Source organism: Rhipicephalus sanguineus, chromosome 7, assembly GCF_013339695.2.
Source record: "Rhipicephalus sanguineus isolate Rsan-2018 chromosome 7, BIME_Rsan_1.4, whole genome shotgun sequence".
Classification (NCBI taxonomy): domain Eukaryota; kingdom Metazoa; phylum Arthropoda; class Arachnida; order Ixodida; family Ixodidae; genus Rhipicephalus; species Rhipicephalus sanguineus.
Window position 1 is genome coordinate 167,516,567 of NC_051182.1, and position 24,296 is coordinate 167,540,862.

A 24,296-nucleotide genomic window follows, 5' to 3' on the forward strand; every position below is an offset into this window, starting at 1 on the left:
GAAAAACATAACAACATTTATTCTGAGCTCGGCCGAAAGCTCAGAATAAATGTTATGTTTTTCACTGTGACTAGTTTTCTTTCATATATATATATATATATATATATATATATATATATATATATATATATATATATATATATATATATATATATATATATTCAAGTGTAGTGGTAGCACATATAGTTAACTTGCATGCCGAATTCCCAGAAATGGTAGAGAATTCTGGATCATTTGCGAGTGATCAGGAGCTCTTGTTTTTTTGTTTTTGTTTTGCTTTGTAAGAGTGCAAAACTGATTAAGACATAAAATTGAGAAACACCTAAACAGTTCCAATTAAAGGACAGGGTTCGACAGCTGCACTGAAGAGTGCTAAGAACTCCAGGAAACGCGCTTCGAACTGTCCAAAACACACCTCCGAACAGTGTGGGGCGACAACGTGGTTTCAATTGTTAACGTAAAACTACTTAGCAAGTAAACATCACGTGTCATTAAAAATGAGTGATGAAACCTCCTCTCTCCCTTCGTGATTCTTATTGGTTTCTTTGTATGAGGCAAGTACCTACGTAGCATCGGAGCTTAGGCTCATATATTGCTCGTGGCTAGCTCTGAGGCTTTGTCGGTATCATCGGTCACAGGACGTGCACTACTAGGCCTTGCATTCGCCGGCTAGTGGAGGGACGAAATTAGATTTTGGCGCCGTGCTAGTGCAGGACTCTGCACTTCTGCTCTTGCGACTGTCGCTTAATAGCCATGAAATTATTCACGGCAAGGTTAGCCGTAGTAATCGTAGTTTTCATTGTTTGTGATGCTCCTACCGGCGAGGCAAGTAAAGATGAAGAGGAACAGGAAAGGCAAGTGCAACTGCAAATGAAACTATACATGGAAGCACTGATGAAGCAGTATGTGACAAGAGACCAGATTTTGGAGTGCTATGATTTCGTAGTGGGTAAGTTCATTTGCTTTTTATCGAGACTAAAAAGACAAAAGTACATCAATAACAAGCGTTCCTAACATTCCACCTAACATTGGATATGCAGTTGCTATATCGTACTTATAAAGATATATTTTCTAGAAAGTTGGTCAGACATAACCATGTTGCTTATTATTGTTTCGGATGATTTGTCTATGGATTATTATTTCTTTTTGGATATAGTTAAAATGTGCCCAGTATATGAGAAAACGAGGTTGAACTTAGCTAAGCCGTAGCAGTTCGTAACACAAAACAGAATAGCAGTAAATAGCATAAACAAGGTACACAGAAATTGAAGCGTACAGAGAGGAACGCCAGAAATATAAAACAGGATACACAGGTTTCCAAGCACTTTTTCCATTTGCCTTATCGTAAGATGTATACAGCCAGACTGCGGGAAGCATGTTGGCGTTGATAGGTAAAGCTGGCGATGTAGGGCTTGTAGACATGCCTGTTTAATTTTTACTGAGGTGCATATTTAGCAGGACGTGAACGAGGCCACTCCGCTTATAAAATACTCAGCGCACCTAATTATATGTTGCATTTAAAAATGTTGTCGAAAACAGTCGTCATGCACACTGCATGGCACAGCCTTTCCATATTATACGAATGACACATTGGTGAACGCATTTCATGGCAAGCTGTGGCTTCGGGAGTTACACTGACAGAAATGTTTTTGTAAGCCGAACACTTAACAATCAGGGAAATTCTCCCATATTTTGATTTTGCAACAAACGCTAAAGTATCCATATACATTTTTTTGTGTTACAGCAGTTTGCATAGCAAATTTAATTGCTTCAGCAGTGTGATCGGTGCCAAATATTCAGCAGAATAAGATCGGGTTTTTTCCCTTGCTACATCATCTACATGACGCCAGATGAGATTACTTATTACAATGAAGTAAACACAAAGATATATGGAAGAGTGTAGAATATATTACCGTAGTTGTTTCCCAATCGACAAAATATAGGCATTTAGCGCTATACTTCGGCGCTTTGTGAGCCACATATTATTGCTGGAAATTGATAGCTGACATTTGTATATTCCTTATAATGTTTGTTAATCAGTTGATGAACAAAAGTAAACTTAGTGACATACGAAACTATAACGCCAAAGGAGACAGAGGCAGTAATAAAAAATACGACAGCATCAAGGCCGCTACAAAAATTCTCTGAGGGAAGGACCACAATGCAAGCCATCAAATATAAGCAGGGCAATATTGTTAACAACTTTAATGACATAAGGAAAGCGGTTGAGGACCTTTACTGAGAACTATACAGCTCAAATGTTAATCGCCCTACAACGAATGAAAGTAATATAGAATATGGCACCGAAGACCCAAGCGTAACCATCGATGAGGTTAGAAAGAAAGGCCCTACAAGGAGTGTGCCGTGGAAAAGCGATCGGATAAAGTGGAATAAGAACCGATTTGATCAAAAAAGAAAATTTTTACTTAAGAAGTTTGCTACACTCTACATACTATGACTCAAAAGTTCGTAGGTACCAGAGAGTTGGAAAAACGCCAATATTTTACAACACGTAGGATGGTAGACGTGAAAGACTTGAAGAACTACAGACCGATCAGCCTTCGTTTAACATTTTATACAATAATTACGAAGATAATTTCGAATAGGACAAAAGCCACAGTTGACTTTTAACCTGTCTAGAGAGCAAACCGGCTTCAGAAAATGTTACTCTACCATCGATAACCTTCATGCGATTAACCAATTAATTGAGAAATATGCGAAATGCAAAAAACTCATTTACATGACATTCGCGGATTACGAAAAGGCATTCGACTCTTGAACTCGAAAAGGCATTCAAAACCGGCGGTTATGGAGGCAGTGCGTCGACAAGGAACACCTGAAACATACGTGAACACCATAGCCAATATATGGCTATGTGGCTCCTCAAAAAAAAAAAAAAAAAGCAGGAAAATCTTGATCGATAAAGGGGTCCGTCAAGGAGATAATAGTAACGTAGAAAAGAAGCATAAAAGGCATCCACTAACTATTTCATCTAATGTGAATGACGTGGCTTCCATCAATATGGTGACTTAAGTCACAAACGTCTACTAACAAATAAATTTCAGAGACTCTTACACTTCATGCCGAATCATAGCCGCAATAACTGCACTTTCATTTAACGGAATTCTCCGCAATAAATGTTCGTGTTAGCAGCACCAAAGGTGACATAATATTATACATATTTGAGCTTTCCTGCCTGTATGTAAGCGTGCAGCGATGTCTCATGTGAAATAAATTCTTTCACAGCCGCGTTCGTCTGACTAAAGCAGAACTGAATATTTTAGCTGTCTTACACGACATCCGAACATCCAGCTGTCAGGTCCGGATGTCCGGATGATGACATCCTGGTCAGGACATCAGGACGTAACCCACACGTACGCATAATCGTTATTACAAAATATTTTTGACCATATTACTTGCAATTTATGCAGGAATGAATGCTCATTTAAATGTGAATATACAGCAGTAGTCTGTTTTGTTACACCCCGGCGGCCAGAAAATGAGTGAGGTACGCAGTACCTCAGCTGTTCCATTTTTCTAGATTATGCAGTCAAAATATAGCTGTACACGATGATGCCGAGACGAGTGAACTAATAGAAAAGAGAAAGAGAAATAAAAGCCTGATAATGAAGGTGCCAGCACAGACTAATCTGTGCCAGGCCGGCATGGGCGTACTCCCTAGTACAAGAAATATCTGGGGGATTGCTACCACTGGAGTGAGGTCCGCCAGGCTGGGCTGGTCTCTCACGCCTTTCGCAGAGGGCAGCGCCTCCCATGTTTCAATGAAGTTGTCTGCTTCTACATTTACTCATAATTACTCCGCATCCTATATATTATGCATCTTAGACGATGCATAATGAATTTTCTAAGACGGCATTTGCCGCACTTCTTTCTTCAAGTTGAGTTGACAATGAAGCGAAAGAGATAAGAGCATCGCAACGAACGGAGAGTTCATTGAGTCGGTCACCTACTAGGCGCTCGTGTTAGGTCTAAACACACACTTCTACACAACTTAAGACGCACTGAAGGACGTAGGCAGCGTCACATCATACATAACTACACAAAACTGCTTATCACAAGCACTTGTCTATCTAACTATGGTCCCAATAAAAAGCTCTACAGCGAAGGCTGCTAATTAAATCACAACAACAGCTGATTTTGGTGGCGTAGTTGTCCGCCATTAGTGTCCGTAACAGCTATCGCGCACAACGAAAAAAAAAGAAGAAACTAAGATCGAGAGGGATTGAACCCAGGACCTCCACGTGACATTCGAATATTCTACCACACAGCCACACCGATGCTTCAAACGCCTTCGCAAGAAGAGCCTATATACAGGCGTCATGACTGGCAAGGGATCGCGCTAACATGTGTAATATAGCGTGGTAGAAGAGTAAAATAACAGCAGGCGTCAAACAATGCGAATTTTGTAACGAGTTGGTGGTTTAAAACTACCCACTCATTGCAAAGGGTTTTGTTATAATTCGTCGTCGTCATCAGCCACAGCATCAACAAATATCGCATAATGCCCTACAGACGTCTAGCGGGTACCTCGCTTCTCTGTAGAATGACGAATAATGGCACAATGGGTATTTCCCTACATCGCAAAATTATGACGATTCATGCTTTATTGTGTACCTTGCAACTGTAGTTGTAGTAGTCACCCGTATAGAGTTTACAACGGGCTCTAGAAAGGCCGCTCCTCCAGCTTTCGCTGTGAGTGTGCCGCGTGTTCAGCGAACGCCTGGCGCTTTTTTTTTTTTTGTACCTTTTGCCTTGAACATTCTTGCTGTTTTATGCGCATTGCAGTGGGAGCTGGTTCTGCGGGAAGCGTTGTGGCCAACCGACTCTCTGAAAACGGGGCAACCAGTGTCCTTCTCCTCGAGGCTGGAGGCATCGAGACACCCGACCTGGCAGTCCCCTTCTTCTCTTTTATTGCTGCCAACGAAAACAACACCTGGATGTACGCCACTGTACCACAAAACAAGTCGTGCCTCTCTTTCCCTGGGCATGTGAGTTTGAGTTGTCGCCCCGTTGTCTTCTTTAATTTTTTACTAAACCCCTGGAACGGGGCTTTACATGGGGGTGAGCCCTAATACTGATAATTCTTTCTTTATTCAATGAAAATCTGTAATAATGTAGATTACAGATTACAGGAGGGGCGTGTGTCCAGCAGGAAATGCGTACTTTCACCGACCGGGCGTGGTCGGCCGCGGTCGATCGCGCGCACCGTATACCTTTAGAGGGGATCAGGAGACCGCTCTATATACATTGTACGTGTTGTGTTACCATCGCAATTTTGCATTGAAGCCATAGACAGCACGAAAGCTTCGCTTGCTGCAGCAACCGCGAACTCAACAGAAAACGAAGCAAACTGAAGTGCGGGGGAAACTACGCATTTCTTTTTCATTGTTATGTTTTATAGGATACGGCGCGGTAATTAGCGCCGGCTACACTTCTTTGCACGGAAGAGGAAGTTAAAGCTCAATAAACTCTCAGAAGGCTGGAAAGCACGGGAGACTGCCGAATCTCACAAATAGTTGCTCAGTTTCGCTCGCGACTATAGGACGACACTGAAGAGAGTAGACGGACACTAAGGGACTCGCACAGCACTTCAAACAGGTGGAATTAAGATCTTAAAAAAAATAAAACAGGCGAAAAGAGCGCATTAATTGGTGCCTGCAGAAGAAATTATATCAACATCAAACTAAACGAGACGTGAGCGACAGACACATAAAAGTTAGAAACACATAAACAAAGATAAACGAGCCCTTAAGAATCATCTCTTTCCTTCATTCATAGCGAGGGTCTCGTCCTGGCAGACTTGATGCCTTCAGGTAGTATGCGAGGGATTATTGGTCAGCTGCCAGCTCGCAAAAAGATCACGTGCTACGTGACACCAAAAAGGCAGAAAAAGAGTGTTCCACACTCGCCGCCATGGCTGCGATCGGCGCTGACTAACACTCCTAGGTTTAAACGCACATATATACCCTATAAAGTGGACGAGGGGATGACCGCCGCCGTAGCTCAGTGGTGGAGCATCGGACGCGTTATTCGAAGGTCGCAGGTTCGGTCCCTGCCAGCGGCAGGTTATCTTTTCGTCCACTTTACTTTCTTCACATTTATACTCTAAATACTACACATAACAACCCCTATACTTTCCTTGGCGTTATTCTCTGTTAGTTCTCAATAATATTGTGTCTAACAAAGATAAACGAGCCCTTTAAGAATCATCTCTTTCCTTCATAAACCACATATGTCATTGAGTAAAGTAATCCCGGCGTTAGTCACGAATGTATAACATTTTTGTAGCATTTTTATATTTTCCGCAAAGGTTTTAAGAACCACGAGTGAATTTCTTTCTGTACGCCCACGCGTTTTTTTACGAGAAACCACTGAAGGAAAAAAAAAATAACACAGATTACCGAAGCCCATTTCTGTCAGTCACAGAACATACGTTAATGCTCATGCGGATACACGCAACAACTATTACGCTTTCTCTGTTCGCCTTCTATATTAGTGCTGTCGATAACGGCAATAAATGTTCACCAATGAGCTCAGCTTTTAACGATATGCTCCTAGGCTGAAGGTTTCAGTACATTTGTTGAGTCGTTCTCGAGGTGTAAATGTCCAGGTTTAAAAGTTTCGACAACACTGCTTGTGTATCTGCTCTTGGTACTGTAAACTTCTCAAGATGAAAATCCTCTGCTGCCATTACCGCGTAATCGGAAAGGTGAAACTCCTCGAGTCCCTAACTCCCAAGTTCATTTTGCTTCACCACTGGAACAGGTGGGCGTGTTGACTCTGGGAAAAATTATGGGCGGCACCAGCTCCATCAACTCGATGAACTTCGTGCGGGGGAACAGGCGCGACTTTGACATGTGGGAGGAGCAATACAACGCCACCGGGTGGAACTACTCGAGTGTGTTGGAGAACTTCAAGGCCATCGATAACTTCAACATAAGCACCGTTTCCCAGGAAGAGAGTGAGTTTATCTGTTTGTGAATACTGTGTGGACAATTATGAAGTAAGGAACATAGCTGTCAATGTCTAATTAGTGCTTCTTACTTTGGGTATGTTGGGTGTTCTCGAATATTTACTCCGCGACGTGCATTTCTAAGCGACGGAAGCACAGAAAAAAAAAAGGTCAAGCATTATTGGCGCTGTGCGCAACGAGCGAACGATGACAGCGCCGGCAATAAGGAAAATTATTCTCTACTTCAGCACGTATACTTCCGACAAGTGTGAATTTTCGTTATAAGCTAATGCTTAGTTTAGCCTACGGCCTTTAGGGACACAAGCTAAGCAAAGAGAAGTTAGGGAGAAAAAAAAAACCAATCCGGCGAGTACCAGGCTTACTACTTGACACGGGAGGCAAGAGAAAAGAGAAGATGAAAAAAATTCGGCAGATCCCACGTACCTTGGGAATCGATGTTAAGCGAAGCATGCGGCTGGAAGGACTGTGACGTAATTTTCGTTACTCAGCGAAACGTTACAAAATGACGCTAAAGATCTATAAATTTTATACGCACATATATATGCTGAAGAGCCGCATGTGTGTTATTTAACCAGTTGTTTACAGTTGGGTAACGCTGCCAACGGCAACGTGGGTATCACCAACACCAGAAGCGGTAAGCTGATATGTAGTGCTTATACTTGTACCTAATGATGGAGAACGCACGCACGTTTCTCGAACCCGTGTGGAAGGGGTTCTTGACAGTTCTTGAACAAGGTCATCATCACCGTGGTCAATGAGCACCAGCAGCTGGTCATGACATGTTATTGGATCCGGTCGGTCGTGATCGCGGTGAGGAGGGGTCCATATGTAGTGAAGTATGAGGTATAGTACAGTTGTTGGAAATCGTGGATGCATCGGTCACTTCGACAATTTGTATGTCGATAGAGCCGGCGACACGTCGGAACCTGAAGTCACCCTTCGCGTTTGTGAGGTATAGGCCGTCGATGCTGGTAGGCCTGGATAGTGCGACGTAGACCAACATCAGTGGATGGCGCTTGTCGTATTCGTAGACTACCTGGGCGTATGTGGCCTACGTAGCCTATAGTCTACAAAGCGGCTCTCAATCAATCTGGCATAATGATCGGTCAGCCTGAGGCCATCGCCCAGCCTCGTAAGAAATGAAGAGACGTCGTTCTGGCGGACTATGTGCACTTTACGGTGCGACGATATGAATATCATTCGTAACTTTCATTAATATATTGCTCTGGGGTCGAGCAGTGCTTCAATATAGCTTGCTGAATCATAGGAATACAAATGTAATGTTTATTAGACTGCTATAAAAGCGGAGCCGACACTGGAACCACAGACGTTAATCTGATATGACGCCTGTATCGTATACATATGAGTACACATCGTAAGAGTATCATGTAGTGTTCATTGCTTTCTTGCAAAATAAGATCGCCAGCACCATAACCACAATTGACGTTGCACCGACATTATGCCTGCATAGGCTGTTTTTCCAAACCAGTTTATAGACCTGGCGTGGCTCTGTGGTAGAATACCTGATTGCCACGCAGAATGCTTGGGTTCGATTGCTGCTGCGATCCTAATTTTCATTCTTTCCATTCGTCGGGTCAACGCTGCCGACGTCGGTTCTCGCCGTTCCTGGGTAGATATAAACTGTCAATCACCTGTGCCGCATACCCGTACACCGCGGCCCGTGGTAAACGGGTATGTGCCACACGTGTCTGGAGGAACGGGTTTGACGACGTACGCGACAGGATTTTTCACGTTATTCATGTCATGACCCGACAGTCATATTCATCAAATCCCCTTAGCCTCTCATGCCAATTTTGGTCTACACGTAGTTAGGAGGCGATGATGAGAGGACCCAGACGTAGGCGGCTAGATAGATAGATAGATAGATAGATAGATAGATAGATAGATAGATAGATAGATAGATAGATAGATAGATAGATAGATAGATAGATAGATAGATAGATAGATAGATAGATAGATAGATAGATAGATAGATAGAAACGCTCAAAGTGCCAAAGGTTCGCTAAGGGACTATACACGCGCTATCCGCACACCCGCTCCGCACGTGGCGGGTCACCTGCCGCCCGCAAACGGAGGAGGAAAAACCGGTACCCCGTGTGCGACGATTGGCGTCTTTCCGGTTTTTCCTCCTCCCTTTGCGGGCGGCAGGTGTCCCGCCACGTGCGGAGCGGGTTTGCGGATAGCGCGTGTATAGTCCCTAAGAAATGCTTCGCATTTAAAAGGGAGCGCAGTGCTTACACAGAGGATGACTTTCGTGCCATCTACTATTCTATCGAAGGCACAAAAGATTACTTAGTTAAGTTGAAATATAGCATATCCGAACAACACACAAGTTCAGGGGTTCGCCCCTGGTTGACCCACTAAAGAGTTAATCATTGCAGGTTTGACTGTTGCGTTCTTCACCGTCACGACCACGTGACAATAACAATAAAAATAAAAGTTTGCAGTTAACATACACAAAGCTCGTTATTGTAGATGCTGATCGACAGGATACTTGAACGCGCAGCAATGGGGGGAAAGGTGGTTTTAATGTTGACTATCGTGTTTCGAATGAACGAACCAGAATACAGGTTTGTCTTGTAGCTTGTAAAGAAAGTATTCCAATGTCGAGCGAAGCGAGCATCGGAAAGTTATATAGAAACGAGATATCAAATAGGTTAAAGTAATAAGAACCAATTGCTTTAGAGCCTCGTAATATTAGAACTTACATACACAGACAGTTAACAAGACGATATGTACCAAGATCAAGTTTGTACACCATGCTGCCTACAAACGTGGGCACGCCGCATCATGGTGTGCAAACTTTATATTTGTACGCGTAGTCGGCAGTATGGTGTCCGGCTTGCATATACCCAACGTAACTGCCGGCTACGTTTCAGTTCAACTGTAAAGACGAGGTAAATGACCGCGTTCTATTCAACATACAAAGCTATGCAGCATAATAAATTATTTGCTAATATCGTCACATGGTTTTGTTACGACAAAGAACCAAGCAGTTAAACCGGTAAAGATTTTAGGCGAACTTGTCGATTTTTGCTATAGATTCTAGAGTGAACTTGTCTCTAGCAGAAGTAATACAGTGCAAATAACACTCGCAGTGCAATGATAGCGGCGAGAAGGGTCATCAGTCGTCGATAATATACGCGATGTTCGGTGAAACGCGCCGGCTTTTAGACATGCGACATAGTAGATTCCAGCATTACTGCTGGTACTTGAGCACTTTCTACAATGAACTTGACCCCACGCGTCTGGGCACAATGTCATTAGAGCATTCGGAAACACCCGAAAAGCTTCCACTGCATTCAGGCGAGGCGTGCGCCTAGCGGTAACAAGTGTAAGCGACTCATGCAGTGAAACCCGTTCACAATGGAAGCTTAAACAAGTATGCATGTCAATATGGGCCCGGTAGAAAAAACTGACTAGCAATCGTTGATAAACTTTGTGTGGCGCCTGTGTGCTTTGATTGCGTGCAGGAGATAAGTACCACGGCACGATGGGTGAGACACCGATCAACTATCCCGGCTACAACACGTCACTGAGCTACGCATTTCTCAACGCGTGCCAGGAGTCTGACTACGATTACATCGATTACAACGGCGAGAACCATACGGGTAAGAATATGGCACTCCTATGCATGCTGCACTCTGTGTTCGCAAACAAGAAAAAACAACGATCCCGATTTTTAGTTCTAAGCTCCATTAGACCTTCGATCTAGAACAAAAAAAAATGACAAAGAAAAAAGTGCAGCTGATAAGTACTTCATGTGTTGCATATCACATTTGTATTGGTCGTGTTACGGAATGCCATTCATTACGTATATAATACTGATTGTATCTACCGATGTATGATAAATAAATAAACAAATAAATAAATAAATAAATAAATAAATAAATAAATAAATAAATAAATAAACTTCGAACCTAGAACATTGAAAAAATTAATTGCTATTAGGTATTGTATTATCGCAGTATATTTTCCACTTCTATTGCTCTGCGTGCACCGCACACTTTTTTACACGATTTGTTTCATTGACCCGATAAAAATTATTTTATCGGCACTTTGTCTTTTTTCTCTTCTTTTTATTTTGCGTTGACTGCTTTGTAACCAATATTTGTCTGTACAGTCCTCCCTTACTTATTGGCCTCAACCTAGGGCCTCTAAGAGAATTGTGAATAAATAAAAATAAAAATAAAGCGACCCTAATGCAAGACTTAGGGGTCTGATAGTCTCACTCGCACTGACTTTGTTGGTAAACTTGTGAATAACTGTGAGTCATCTTCTTTTTCTTCTCAGTTGATGTATTAATCCTTGACCCTCACTTCCCGAACGTTTTCTGCACTTAACGTGGTTTTGCACTGCCCCCAGAATCGGAAGCATTGCAAGCTTTCTGCATCCTACCAGATCTTGCACTGCCTCCGGGATCGGCACACCTTTGACCATGCGATGATTTCGTGTCCTGACATCATCATGTGACGTCATCTCATGTCATACCATTGTGACGTCGTAATGGCGTAACCAATTTCGATGGTCTTTGACGTCTTGATGATGTCTAAAGCCGTAATCCCCGATCACGTGACTTTTTACATTTTGCGTGTTAACACCCCCGCTGACGCCGACGTTCACTTTTGCTCGTTTGACGAAGCATCTAAGGCTTTTGCCATAATATAACTTGAACCAGAACCATCGATTTCGTACCAATTTGCCGAATCGAATATCAGAGGCCACGTAGAAAGGAGCGCGTGGTCGAGATCTGCTGCGCCAGGTGCCGCAACGATCCCAGCTGCTCAATATCTTTCAGTGAACTTGATCAACTAATTTTCAGAAATTATCCTGACGGTTAATTGATGATTATCAGAAGTCATGCTATGCTCCGATATCACATGTATCCAATATAACTCTTAATTTGAACAATCGTTTTAAATTCTTTAGGGGACCTTTTATGAATATTCATAAAACCGGAAGTAAGTGTTCGACCGGATATGCTTGGCAGAGAAATAAAGTGGTACTCATGCCGCTAATAAGGTACTGATGTCGCTTATACTGACATCCCTTTTTAAAAATAATATCGCGGTCTTGGAACGTCGCCATTCGGTGTGCAGTATAGTTGTTCTACTCCAGCTAACATCGCATTGAAACAAAACCACGATATGTCAGCACATTCATTCTCAAGCATTGTCGATCGACTCTGCTCTGTTTTCGGTATGGTGTCTTCCGTCATCGCATCGGTCATAACTAGCTATTTTTACGCTATTTTTTTACTTATTAGCCTAGCAAATGAAGACAGCTGCCTCCATGCAGCCACAGCAGCTACGCAGCCACCGGATAAATTATTATTCATGCATGGTCCTCTTGAAGAATAATGCTTCATCGTCGCCATTGCACTTAGCCTTCCTCTGTCACATGCATAATGTGAATTCTATTTTACGCAGGTTATTCGAGGGTGCAATCCAACACGGCCAATGGAGCGAGAATGAGTGCAAACACGTGCTTTCTGCGTAGTATAAACCGCTCAAACCTTCACATTTCTATAAACAGCACCGTCACTAAGGTGAGAACTGCATGCCTAATGAAGTAAATTAGAATGCAAAAACTGAACAGATAATACTAGCGACTGTATAAAGAAAGAAGATCAGAATGAGGTGTGTTACTCTAATCAGCGACTGTGCACAATTAAAAAAAAAAGGAAGGAAATAAAGGGGAGCGCGATGGGTGATGATGATGATGACATGTTGAAGATACAAAGCACGCAATAGGCTGCTTTACTCAGTGTGCGCAGTCTAGAGCCACACATTTCCTAAATCTCGAGTAAACGCTGGATGTATTGAAAACTTGATCTGAAGTCACGCCAAGCGCTCAGAATAACCGCCTCTACCCTGTAATTTCGGAATGCGACTTTGGATTTCTTCATGAGGACATACAGCACCTTCTCTTGCATTACCCACATCATCACAAAAATACTTATATCTCACCGACTCAAACCGACTTTCATGAAGTTAGACCGCAGACCACACACTGTCTAGAAATTATTGATCCATGACTGACAAGAACCCTGTAAAAGTGCGCGTTGAATGATATAACTATTTTTTAACACAGCAGGTACTGTAAACTCACTTTATTTTAAATATCATCGTTTATAGGTGATTGCCAATTATGTTTTTTTTAGCTATGATGTTGTAGCACATGTTCTTACGAGAGTTCCCATTCGATAGATTCGTGGATCACTAGTCAGAGCAAAGGAGGAGAGTCTCGGCTCTGGCAGTGAAAAGTTCAATTTCTTCTGAAAATGTCCAATAGCAAACCGACTCCAAAGTTTCTTTCGGCAAAACGCTCCCCAGAAGGCAGCTTTTAATTTCCACTAAAATTTTCAATCGGGCCTGCTGAAGGCCTTTAAAAAACAAATAAACATTGGCCGAGGTCTAGTAAACCTAATGGTATGTTTGGGTTGGTTTTGCAAAGACTACACACAATGCTTCAATAAAGTTAGGCTTTATTGCAAATCTGATGGTGTGTCTCTGCATTTCCTGAATGCCGACGAAGGTCTTATGGTCCATGAAGTAGATAGCAATAGTGAAAACTTTGGCTTCTTTACAAGGGCGTCTGCAGAACTTTTTCCAGGGGGGTGCATCAGCAGAGAGTGGGGGAGGGGGAGGGGGGCATACAGCATAGGTAGCTTTTGTTTCATTGCCGTGACATGACCGGCAAGATTCGTCCATAGCAGCATGTAACGTGCAAAGTTGGCTGGTAATCCTGAATGATATTTCACGCGGATATGCGGGACTGGAGTGTGCTAATCAAGCTGTGTAGCTTACTGCTACCGCATAGAAAATTATTATCCAAAATTCCAAGGGGGGGCAGCTGCCCCCCCTTGCACCCCCCTCCGGACGCCCATGCTTCTTTATAACGTACTGAGCGGACCTCCTTTAGCTCCGGTGTTTTAGCACAGAACTTTGCCTTTGCTTGAGATTTCACAGCCTGCCATCTAGCTATAGCTTCTGAATGACTGGATTAAGCTTGTCGCTTGCGCTGAAGCGCACGCACAGGTGGCCTAGCCGATGCGTCATCCATGGCGAGACTGCGCGACCAGGCGCCGGCGAAGCAACCGTTAAACCGAGTCACGTGGTGCCGCAGCGACGAGGCTTCGAGATAGCGTAGCTGTGACTCCTCTCCACAGCGGATCACGTGTCGTAACGTCACTTACGCTCCGGTGGTTCAAGGTCAATGCAACGCGATGAATGTCCTTACGAGACATGGCATAGTAGAGCTTTCGCTTGAAAAGCTGAACATCCGTCGTGCACCTTACACGCACCCTTAGAGTCAAGAGGAAAAGCTCATGGCAGTTAGACAAAAGAGCAGGCTCGAGTGAAGACAAATACGTCAGTTTAGGGAACACAGCTGGGAAGTGTCAGACTTCAGAAAGAACAGCCAGGTACATATGATTGGGTTTTTCAGGCGTATCTTCTTCTTTCCTCCGGCGCATATAGATAATCTTTGACAGTGATGGAAAAGCCACTCACGTGTTATTTCTCAAAGACGGCGAAGAAATGAATGTATCTATTGGCATCGAGGTAGTCCTCTCTGCGGGAGCCATCAACTCTCCAAAGCTGCTCATGGTCTCGGGAGTCGGGCCTAAAGAAGATCTGAATAAAAGCAACGTGAGTATGTCAATTCGACCGAAATTTGAGTTTTTTTCCCTTTTTGTAAAGTTTAATTACATAAAGTTAAGCAAAAGGAAGGTTTAACACATCAACGTACAATCTTTGGGAGTTGCCTCTTTTGGGTCTAAATAATGCGTAAGCGTATAGTTTTGCCGTGCGGAAGTGTTTAGTCGCGGCGTTCCCTGGAACGTTGTTTTTGGACGGCATCGGCAGGGCGTCTTTCATCCTCTTTCTAGCGTTCGTCAGCGTCTGGAACGGGTCAACGAAAGGCCCCTTCCACCATCATTTAAACGCGTGTATGGCAACAACTTTTTCGCAAAGTCGGAATTTTCCGGATATGCGCAATGCTCTATGTTGCCGTTACAAGTTGTCCCACAGAGGGCGTTTATTCTACCATCACCAAATATTTCAAAGAAACGTTCTTAGCAAGTGTTCTCCATTCATATTTTTAAAAGTGTGGAGCACTTAAGGGGCCCGGGCTGTCGTGTGATGTCCTCTCGTGTCGTCGCTTGGCGTCACGCAAGCAAAGCCATGTATAGTATAGTATAATATACTAAGGGGGCGGGAAACGGAAGTGAGGGTGAGGGGCAAGGAAGGAGGATGGGCGAGGTTAGAGTCTAGCATAACCGTGTAGCACAGTATAGCAAGGGGTGGAAAAGAGAAGTGAGGGAGAGAAAGAGATATGTGAGGAGGAAGGAAAGGAGGAGGGTAAAGCATGGCATAGCCGTGTGTAGTACAGTATAACAATTCTTACTTCAAATAGTGTAGCGCTGCACTTGACGAGGACAAGACAAAGAAGTACATGACAGGACGGGCGCTGACTCCAACTATTTTTATTGAAACCACATGCTTTGCACTTTATAGCATATGAAGGCAACTAACGCATGCGCAGTCATAAGAGAGCAGTAGATTAGGGTGGGCTTTGTGCAAAACTATCAACTTTTGTTATATTCACGGGCACGCAAGGATACAGATGTGGTGATGACGCACGTGTCAACTTTCTGCGTGATATTGAATGGTTCCGATAGTTCGCGAGCTAATCTGTCCTTACTTCCGCTTAGAATTTTGATTTCCTCTAGTCGTGGTTGACAGTTTCTGCAAGTGCTGCAATGTGCGGGTAGGTTCTGGAACGACGCCGACTCATCTCCTCACGACTGCTCATGTTCTTGGCGCGCTGGTCACGGATTGACGGTCAATCAGTAGTAAGAAATATACGAGAAACAAGGCGTTGCTATGTTCTCAGACCTGTGTACTCATTCAACATTGGCTTTCATTCTTCGCATGCCGTACTAGCTTTCGGCGATTAATTGATGCTGTTGTTAAATCTGCCTAGTAAAATTGCTTGAGATAATATAGGAGTAAGAAAGTTGCGACATATGTGAATATATTGCAGATCACATCTGTGGCGGATCTCCCCGTGGGCGTAGGACTCATGGATCACGCTATTTTTCTTGGCCTCGTTGTAACTACGACCAATGATGAAGTAGGAATACGCAACATAAATGAGAGTATCAAACAGTACCACTACAATCGGACAGGTAACGCCAAATTTATATCACACTCAGACTCTCTCCTTCGGTGTGATGACCTATTTGAAATCAGTCTTATCTAGCGCCGAAACTGCTGTGTAAGCTGCTTAGGACATTTGGTGAAGATATTGCCGCGAGAAAGGCTGGCGATGTGGCCAATGCAATAATGCTGTCCTGTTGCACTTGAGCCGACTGGGACGGTTGCCCTCTCGAGGGGGGGTGGGGGTGGGATTGACGCGAGATAGGCTGGAAAATGGAGTGGGCGGCCTCTTGGGCGAGAACGACGAAGTTAGCCGTTGGGCCCGTTCTTGTGTCAGCCATTTTCTAGGGTAGACGCTTCTCGGAACTGCGACATCCTCTAGCGCCTAGTTGTTAGCTTGGTGACAATATGTAGCTCATTGAACAAACAAACAAAAAAAACCTTAGATATATTGAAAAGACCTCTCTATACAGTTTCCCGAGAAAACAAATAGTGGCCATTCAGTAGACACTGCACCATTTATCTGGGCTATGCACCTCACGTTTTGAACAGTGTGAAAAGGAGACAGCCCTTAGGAGCACCTACTGTGACAGCAGATACGCTGCTGTGAAGCGCTACCTCATGGACTGTCCATAATGCAATAATCCGCGAGTCTACTTTCGATATAAGCTACTAATTGGACATAAGCAAATTTTCCATTACGGAAGTATTGGACTCATCGCCATGCCTCGCTAAAAGAGATGTGCCCTGGCAGGCCTACAAGACTTAAGCAAAAGTAAACATTGTAGCAAAACAGCCATTTGGGCTATTTGGCAATGATTCATCCAAAACGCAAAAAAGGGCGCCATACAAAATAGAGCCACGAAGACGACAAGCACATAAATAAGAAAACAGGGACATAAAGAAGTACGCCTGTGTCGCCGATCTCTTCTGTCCCTGTTTTGTATTGCGCCCCTTTCTTGCATTTAAAGTAAATATTATGTTGTTTACGGAATACAGCGCGAAAAAAGAGCGATACGAAAGTGAAAAGACGGACGCTTGAGGTTGTTGTGTTCTGAGGCCGTTATATCTCGCGTTGTTTTCCGTAAGGAACGTGCATACCAACAAGCTCATGTTCGTTGGTATGGTTCGGCGAAATTCGGAGTATGAAGTGCCACAAACACAATAATGTCGCACGAAGATGTCCGTGTGCCATTGCTTAGAACACATGAAAAAAAAAACATCGTTTCAATCATTTTGTGGAATAGTCATGTGATTTATAAATGTTGTTTCAAAAGCATTACATAGTTATCGGCAAAGGAAACGGTGGTCGGCAAATTGTTAATGCAGATATAGAAAGAGAACACGACGAAGTAAAGAGCCGTACGGTACACTACATGGAGCGTGACTTGCCCCAGCTTCGTTGCTTTTAGCACGAATGCACTGGGAAAGGCTAATTAAAAACGCTGACAAGAAGCTGTTTAATTACTGTAAGCGTTTGAATAAAATAACTGTGCATTATTAGTTCCTTGCGATATATTTCGTCGAACACTTTTGAAAAATCTAAAGGAAGGAAGGAATGAGAGCGAAAGGAAAGGCAGGATATTAACAAGTCTAGAAAAACTGGTATGCTACACTTAAAGTCCCTAGATTTTTCGCTTTTACTTAAGTACCGACAACTGCCTCCTTTCACGGCCCTCTCTCACGCGCAGCTGGCGTCCGACGCAATTTTCTTCCTAACTTGGAAGATTTACAAAGCCATGTGCGTCTAAGTACATTAGCCACGCACCTTTCAGCGGACAATATGCTACCGCGACGCGCCTTTCTCCTCCCGTCAACCCCCTGTCATTAGTGAATGGGGGACGCGTTTCACCAGGTGCTGGAAAAGAGTTAGGAAGAACATGGCTGCCGAAAACGAGCGTTAGCCAATAAGATTCGTCGCCGGCGCTTCAATGGTTGTCGGTACTTAAGAAAGAACAGGGAAAAATCTAGGGACTTTAGCTACACTACACTCGGGAAATAGATGAGGAAGAGGTAGAGAGAAAGAAGAAGAGGGGGAGCACAAACGCACAAGGTCACAGACCTCGCAATCACAATATTGCCACAAGCGCTCCTTTCTTTGCATGTTTTATGTTGGCCCATTGCACGTGTAGCTACTGCGTTGCGCGAACCTCGCCAGAATGTCTGAGAACATTCCAGATTATTTTAGGGTCATCTGTTAGGATGTAGCGAGCAAACGCGAACAGCCGAGTTTATTCTAGAACTAACGCGGCTCCTGGCGATAAAGCTCGAATGTTCGATGCCACATGTATAAATGCCGACGCGCCTTGCCGCGGATCAGATTATCGACGGCGGACGCACTGTTCGCCGCTATCAGTGCACAGGGTCTATTGCTTGTACTTTGACTTTTCGTTTGCCGGGCACAGGTTCGTCCAAATAAAACGTTTCGTCTTTAACACGCCGAATGCTTCCTTCGTCAGCGTCACGACCACGTGGCAATAGAGCCATTGCACGCATGCTAACGAGCTACTCTCAAGGATGACGCATGTGTGTGAATGATACCAATTGTGTTTCGCATGAAGAACTCCTCCCGAAGCCGTACTGCGGGTTATCTTGAAAGATAAGTTAGATTCGAGAGAGCGTGCTACATCGCTTGGGCTATGATTTAGTGCCTTGTAAACCACATTAAAAAAACAGAAAAACGCGCAAAACCTATTTTGACCATGCACTCTTACCATATATATTAGGGGTGTGCGAATATTCGAAAGTTTCGAATATTCGTCGAATATTACATTCGAAATATTCGCATTCGATTCGAAAATCGTGTAATCGAACAGTTTCGAATATTCGATAACTTCGAATAGTCGAAAAATTCGAATATGCGAATCGATTATCATGCATAAAATAACTCGTCTTCCACATTTCTGCTGCGTTCGTATAGCTAAAAACGCTGCCGAGAGGAGCGACAGACCTTGAGTAAGTACACGGAGGCACAATATCTGCCTGCGACGAGCGCCCCAATACGTATGATTTATTGCTGGTGCATCTCCGACGTGCAGAGCTGTTGGCGATCATGTAACCGTACATTTTCAATATTATGCGGCCGTAACGTGCCGCACTACCACTGGTTCACTATGCGGGACCACTTCTGAAGAAAGACAGTGACCCATGTGACTGGTGGCGGACTGTAGGCACCTTCAGATACGCCAGTCTGGCAAAGATTTGCCCCATGTACCTCCCTATACCAACCACTTCCGTTCCAAGCGAGCGTGCCTTTTCAGTGGCAGGGGGGGGGGGTGTCTCTGTTAGAAGGGAGCGCCTGCTGCCTGATCATATGGAGCAACTCATATTTCTTCATGATAACATCTAGCCATTACTTTCATTGTGCCGTATTATTTGCTTGCGTTGTGATGTGCATTGTGCTAGCCTGGACATTGTATTCTGGAGATAGCAGTGTATGTTTTGTTGCCAGTCAGGCTGTTAATGTTTTTTTTTTTATCAAATCGCTACATGTTAAATAAAATATTGTTACTGTGGAGGCATTTTTCTTTGATATTCGATTGATATTCGAAGGTGGATATTCGAATTCGATTCGTATTCGAAAAATTCTATATTCGCACACCCCTAATATATATGTATACACTTTCTGTCTAAACGTGTGGTTCTTTCATTAAAGTATCGACGCTCGACTTTTCGCCACCTATTTGTCGATATATCGCTGACAGCATTTCCATGTTCAATATAACTAAGCATAATTCTGTACTACCGTCACAGGACTTCTGACCATACCGGGGACTTTCGAAGTACTGCTTTTCACCTCTAGCTATAATGAATCAATGGAAGATGAAAAGAAACGAGACTGGGCCGACATAGAAGTGGAGATTACGGACTTGTTTCCTGGCCCAGATATCGCAAAGTCGCCGTACGTTTCGAATGAGGTAAGTCAAAGCTAATACAAGGGGCGTTCAAATGAAAAGTCACGGAACGACACTGTGGGTATATATGAAGACTTTATTCAAAGTACACACTATAGGTCTGAACACAATGATCCCAATTATGAACGAGCCCAAGGATTCCTTGTTTCCGGAATTCCTGTGGCCGTGACGAGACCCATGCACTCCTTCACAGCGTCCTTGAGTTCATCGTCCGAGTTGAAGCGCTTCCCTTTCAGAACTTTTTTTTTTTATGGGACCAAACACATGGAAATCGCAGGGCGACATGTCTGGGCTGTAGGGCGGATGGTCAAGCTTCTCTCACTCGAACTTGACCAGTTGCGCGTGTGTGACCCTGGAGACGAGTTGACGCGCGCTATCGTGAAGCGGCACCCACCCTCCGTGAGCAGCCCCGGTCTTTTGTTCTTGATGGATCTGCGTAGGCTTCGGAGTGTCTCACACAGTCTACCCCGTATACAGTTACCATCCAGTGATGAACAGTGGCCGGTTTAGTACCTTCCGCTGTCAGAAATCGGACACCGCCTCGCTGCTCCTCAATCGTCCAATTTTGCAATGTGAACGCCACCCTGCCCCAACACGCACAGTTGTGCCAATTGGACGGCGCTCTTTATAGTCCCTGCTCTCTCCGGCGCATGCGGGCGTCCCGGCATGCTCCGATCTACGGCGTAGCCTCCAATCGCATCCCTAGATATCTCGCTACGTTCTCCCACAGCGGCATAGACATTTATGTTAACGGTTACGTTGTTACATCGTTTAGTACCTTTTCATTTGAATGCCCTCGTACATTTGATTAAATAAGAAGGATAAATCAATCGGAGTGACTGATTACAGCTATTTCCTTGACTGACGAGTTTCAGCCTACAAAAGCAGCAAAATGGCTGCTTTTATGTGAGACGCCATAGTTTCCCCAGTGAAAAATTCAATTGCAGCGCTTCGCCAAGTATTTTTCTTGGCTCTGTGTCTGCATAACGTGCGCGTACTGAATTCGTGTATGTATCTACTGCGTGGCAGAACCCTGATCACCACGTACGTTATTTTTTTTCTCTTTCAGACATATGAGCAGTACTACAGGCCCATGTTCAATAATACCGGCTTCATGCCGGCTGTCGCTTTGGTGCAACCAAAGTCCCGTGGCACGGTCAAGCTGAACTTCACAGACCCGAACGCATCACCACTTATCGACCCACAATTTTTGTATGAAGATGAGGATGTGGAAAGAATGGTTAACGGTGAGTACTTAGAGCGATCGCTCAAATGTTCCTTGTTTATCATTTCAAAACCCGACCATTTTTGACATTAACAGCAACAAACTTGTGAAGATGCAGTGCACCAAAAACGGAAGAGATTACTTTTCTTCGCGATGTGGGCTATATCACTGCTCACTGCGTTGTGCCGACTGACGAAGAAACTATATACGGTGGAACAAATGCATAAAGTGAATGAAAAAAACGCAAGGTCACCTTAGTAAGCAGTTGCGGTAATTAATCATTGCCTGCTGCTACCTTCGTAAGCACTGAAGACGTGAGAATAAGATTATTCTCTTCCGCAAACATTTATTCATGGCTTGCAGTGAATCTACAAGCACACAGGCGAACGCCACTCCAAGTGTGCTCTTATTTGGTTGAGCCATCTCGAACGTAACTCCAGATATAATTTCTTAAGAATAGTCTCGTGCCCATCGAGAAACGCAACCGGAAGGAATAACTGGCGAACAGTTAGCGCTTGAATGAGATAAACTTCCTTCCCCAAACCCCCAGCTCCCTAGAAAATTTCACTGTCCCCCAACATTCTGTAACATCCATGTTTATTAAAGACGATAGTCTTGGGGAACTTAAACGCAGAAATTTTGGTCTGTCTTTCTGTTTGTCGGCACGTCACCCGATTCAGCCACCCGGCCAAAGTTGAACCACTTGCTTACCGCCCATCCATCTTGAACTGGTACGGCTGTTCATACTTGTCGACGTGTAAATAAGAGAGTTTGTGGAGAGTACTCGTTGAGTGCGGACGTTTCTTCTCCTTCGGCGCATCGCGCCAAACAGCGTGTTCGGGCTGGCCGGCGTCCTGTGATTGTATGTGGAACGGTGACCAACGCGACGTTGTGGAACGGTCGCGTTGGTCACCGCCGGTCTTCGCCTGCCGTTGCGCCGGGACTACCAGCCCGCAACACAGCACTCATGTTTCCCGACGTATTGCCAGATGACGTCCATATATCACGCAGCGCCTCTTCTATCGTCTTTAGACGACATTTTGCAGCGAAGCCCGCAGATACGCGGCCAATTTTTTTTATGCAGTACCACACGTCGTTTTCTTGGTTTAACTTCACAGCCCGCCTCCTGAAGCTTTTTTTGTTGTGAGGTGGAAGATGGTTGGTTGGTTGGTTGGTTGAAAAACTTTATTTGGGTCCTGCAAGGCGCGCGTCAGCGCGCAGCGGGCGACTCCCACGTCGGGACCGTCAGACCAAGCCTGCCGGCCGCTCTCATCAGGAAATTTCGACCTCCTCCTCAGACCCCGTACAAACTACCACTCTTCCCGGGATCACTTCAACGTTCTTGATCTTTAATTCAACACAAACTTTCCACTCATTAGAACTCTTCACAGATACCCTGCCTTTTGAAATATTTTTGCCGACGGAGTGTGCGACCAGAAAAATTTCGAGGAGTACGAAGACGCCCCCCCTCCCCTCCCCCTCTCTATTTCCCCGACCCCTGGTTTTGCCATCGGAGAGAGAGAGAGAGAGAGAGAGAGAGAGAGAGAGGCACTTGATCGGAACGGCTCTTAATGCGAGACGGTCGCTCTCGGAGACGAGCAGGAACGAAAGTTTGTGTTCAGCTGGGGAATTGCGTTGTTATATGTTGGTTTGTTATGACGTATTTAACAATATACTTCTCCGGGAAATCAAGTCAACATAAAGGTTATCATGATAGCTTAGGACCTGTAGTTTTCAATGGGAACCACAGAATGCACTGAAAGTTGGTTTGGACGGCCTGCTTTTAGTTGGGCAATGTGAAGAAAACAGAAACTCCGTTGGCAAGTGTACGTGTACTTCGCTAGCCCAGCATGAAATCCAGAAAACTGCACTGTCACACCACAGAGGTGCCCTACAAAACTCGGCAGTATTGACTTCCGATACCAGTAAAAAAAAAAAACGTAAATCCTTTCTCTTCCAGACAAATGTATTTTTGCGAGCATGCAATGAAGGAAGAAGTGCACATGACGTACTTGTGAAACATGCATTTATTTAAAAAGCAAAAAGGCCTACAACAGCCGATTTTTATAAGGTTGTTTAAACAACAGCTTCAATTCACTTGCAACCGAATTTATTCCAATATAAATCTCTTGCCTGCTCTTTTGATTTTTAAACTCGACTTTCTTCCAGGCACGCTCAAGATAATGAAGCTTCTTAATACGACGGCCATGCAAAAAATCGGCGCCAAAATCTGGAATGGATCTTACCCTTACTGCAAGAATCACTCCATTTGGTCCAGGGAATACATAAAATGCTTTGTCCAGCAGGCTGCTTTCCCTGGACAACACGTCTGCTGCACATGCCCAATGGGAGACCGTAACAACTCAGTTGTCGACTCGAGGCTTAAGTGAGTAAATATTGTAAATATCACTGTATTGACCCTTCAGGGGCATTTTTAACAGCGAAGGTGTTCTTAGTCGAAGCTTCCCTGTCCGTTGGCGTAGCGCGCCTAGTCACAGGATAACAAGCGTCGAAAGCTGGGCGAGTTGGTAAGGTTTCATCTTCTAGCAAACTGCGCGGCAGACGGGACACAAAGAAGGAACGAGGCGCTCGTCTGTCCCTTTCGTTCCATCTTTGTGTCCCGTCTGCCGCGCAGTTTGCTAGAAGATAGTCACAGGATTTTGCGGCGTGGCGAGAGTGGGACTCGGTAGGAGAGGAAGGGCTGCGCCGTGCCAAGATGGGCGAGGGCGAGTCTCAGTGGAGAGGGTGAACCAATGAGAGGCACACAATTATGGGTGAATTAGATCTTGACGAAGGGGGCCATTAGCTTCGCTGTTCCTACAGTGTTCGCAAAGTGGAGCTAGTCGCACTTTTGTTTCTTTCTTTCGGCACCTTCACATACTTGATTGTCAGGTGAGACACTTGGCTGGTTAACACGGGGTGAAACACCCCTGCAATTCATGAGAGGATCAGGTGGAACAGTTGCCGGCTACGTATGC

General features: G+C 44.4%; 1 protein-coding gene across 1 annotated transcript; it reads left to right on the plus strand.

Annotated features, from left to right (window-relative positions):
• Window positions 1-610: 610 nt before the first annotated feature.
• Window positions 611-23,701, plus strand: LOC119400530 (glucose dehydrogenase [FAD, quinone]; the record flags this gene model as incomplete). Its single annotated transcript, XM_037667591.1, is given in 10 exon segments — window positions 611-949; window positions 4,807-5,009; window positions 6,787-6,982; window positions 10,489-10,626; window positions 12,445-12,563; window positions 14,497-14,667; window positions 16,064-16,208; window positions 19,933-20,096; window positions 21,163-21,340; window positions 23,488-23,701. Coding segments are annotated over 10 exon segments (1,724 nt in total), but the record flags the coding sequence as incomplete, so codon positions are not given.
• Window positions 23,702-24,296: the final 595 nt, after the last annotated feature.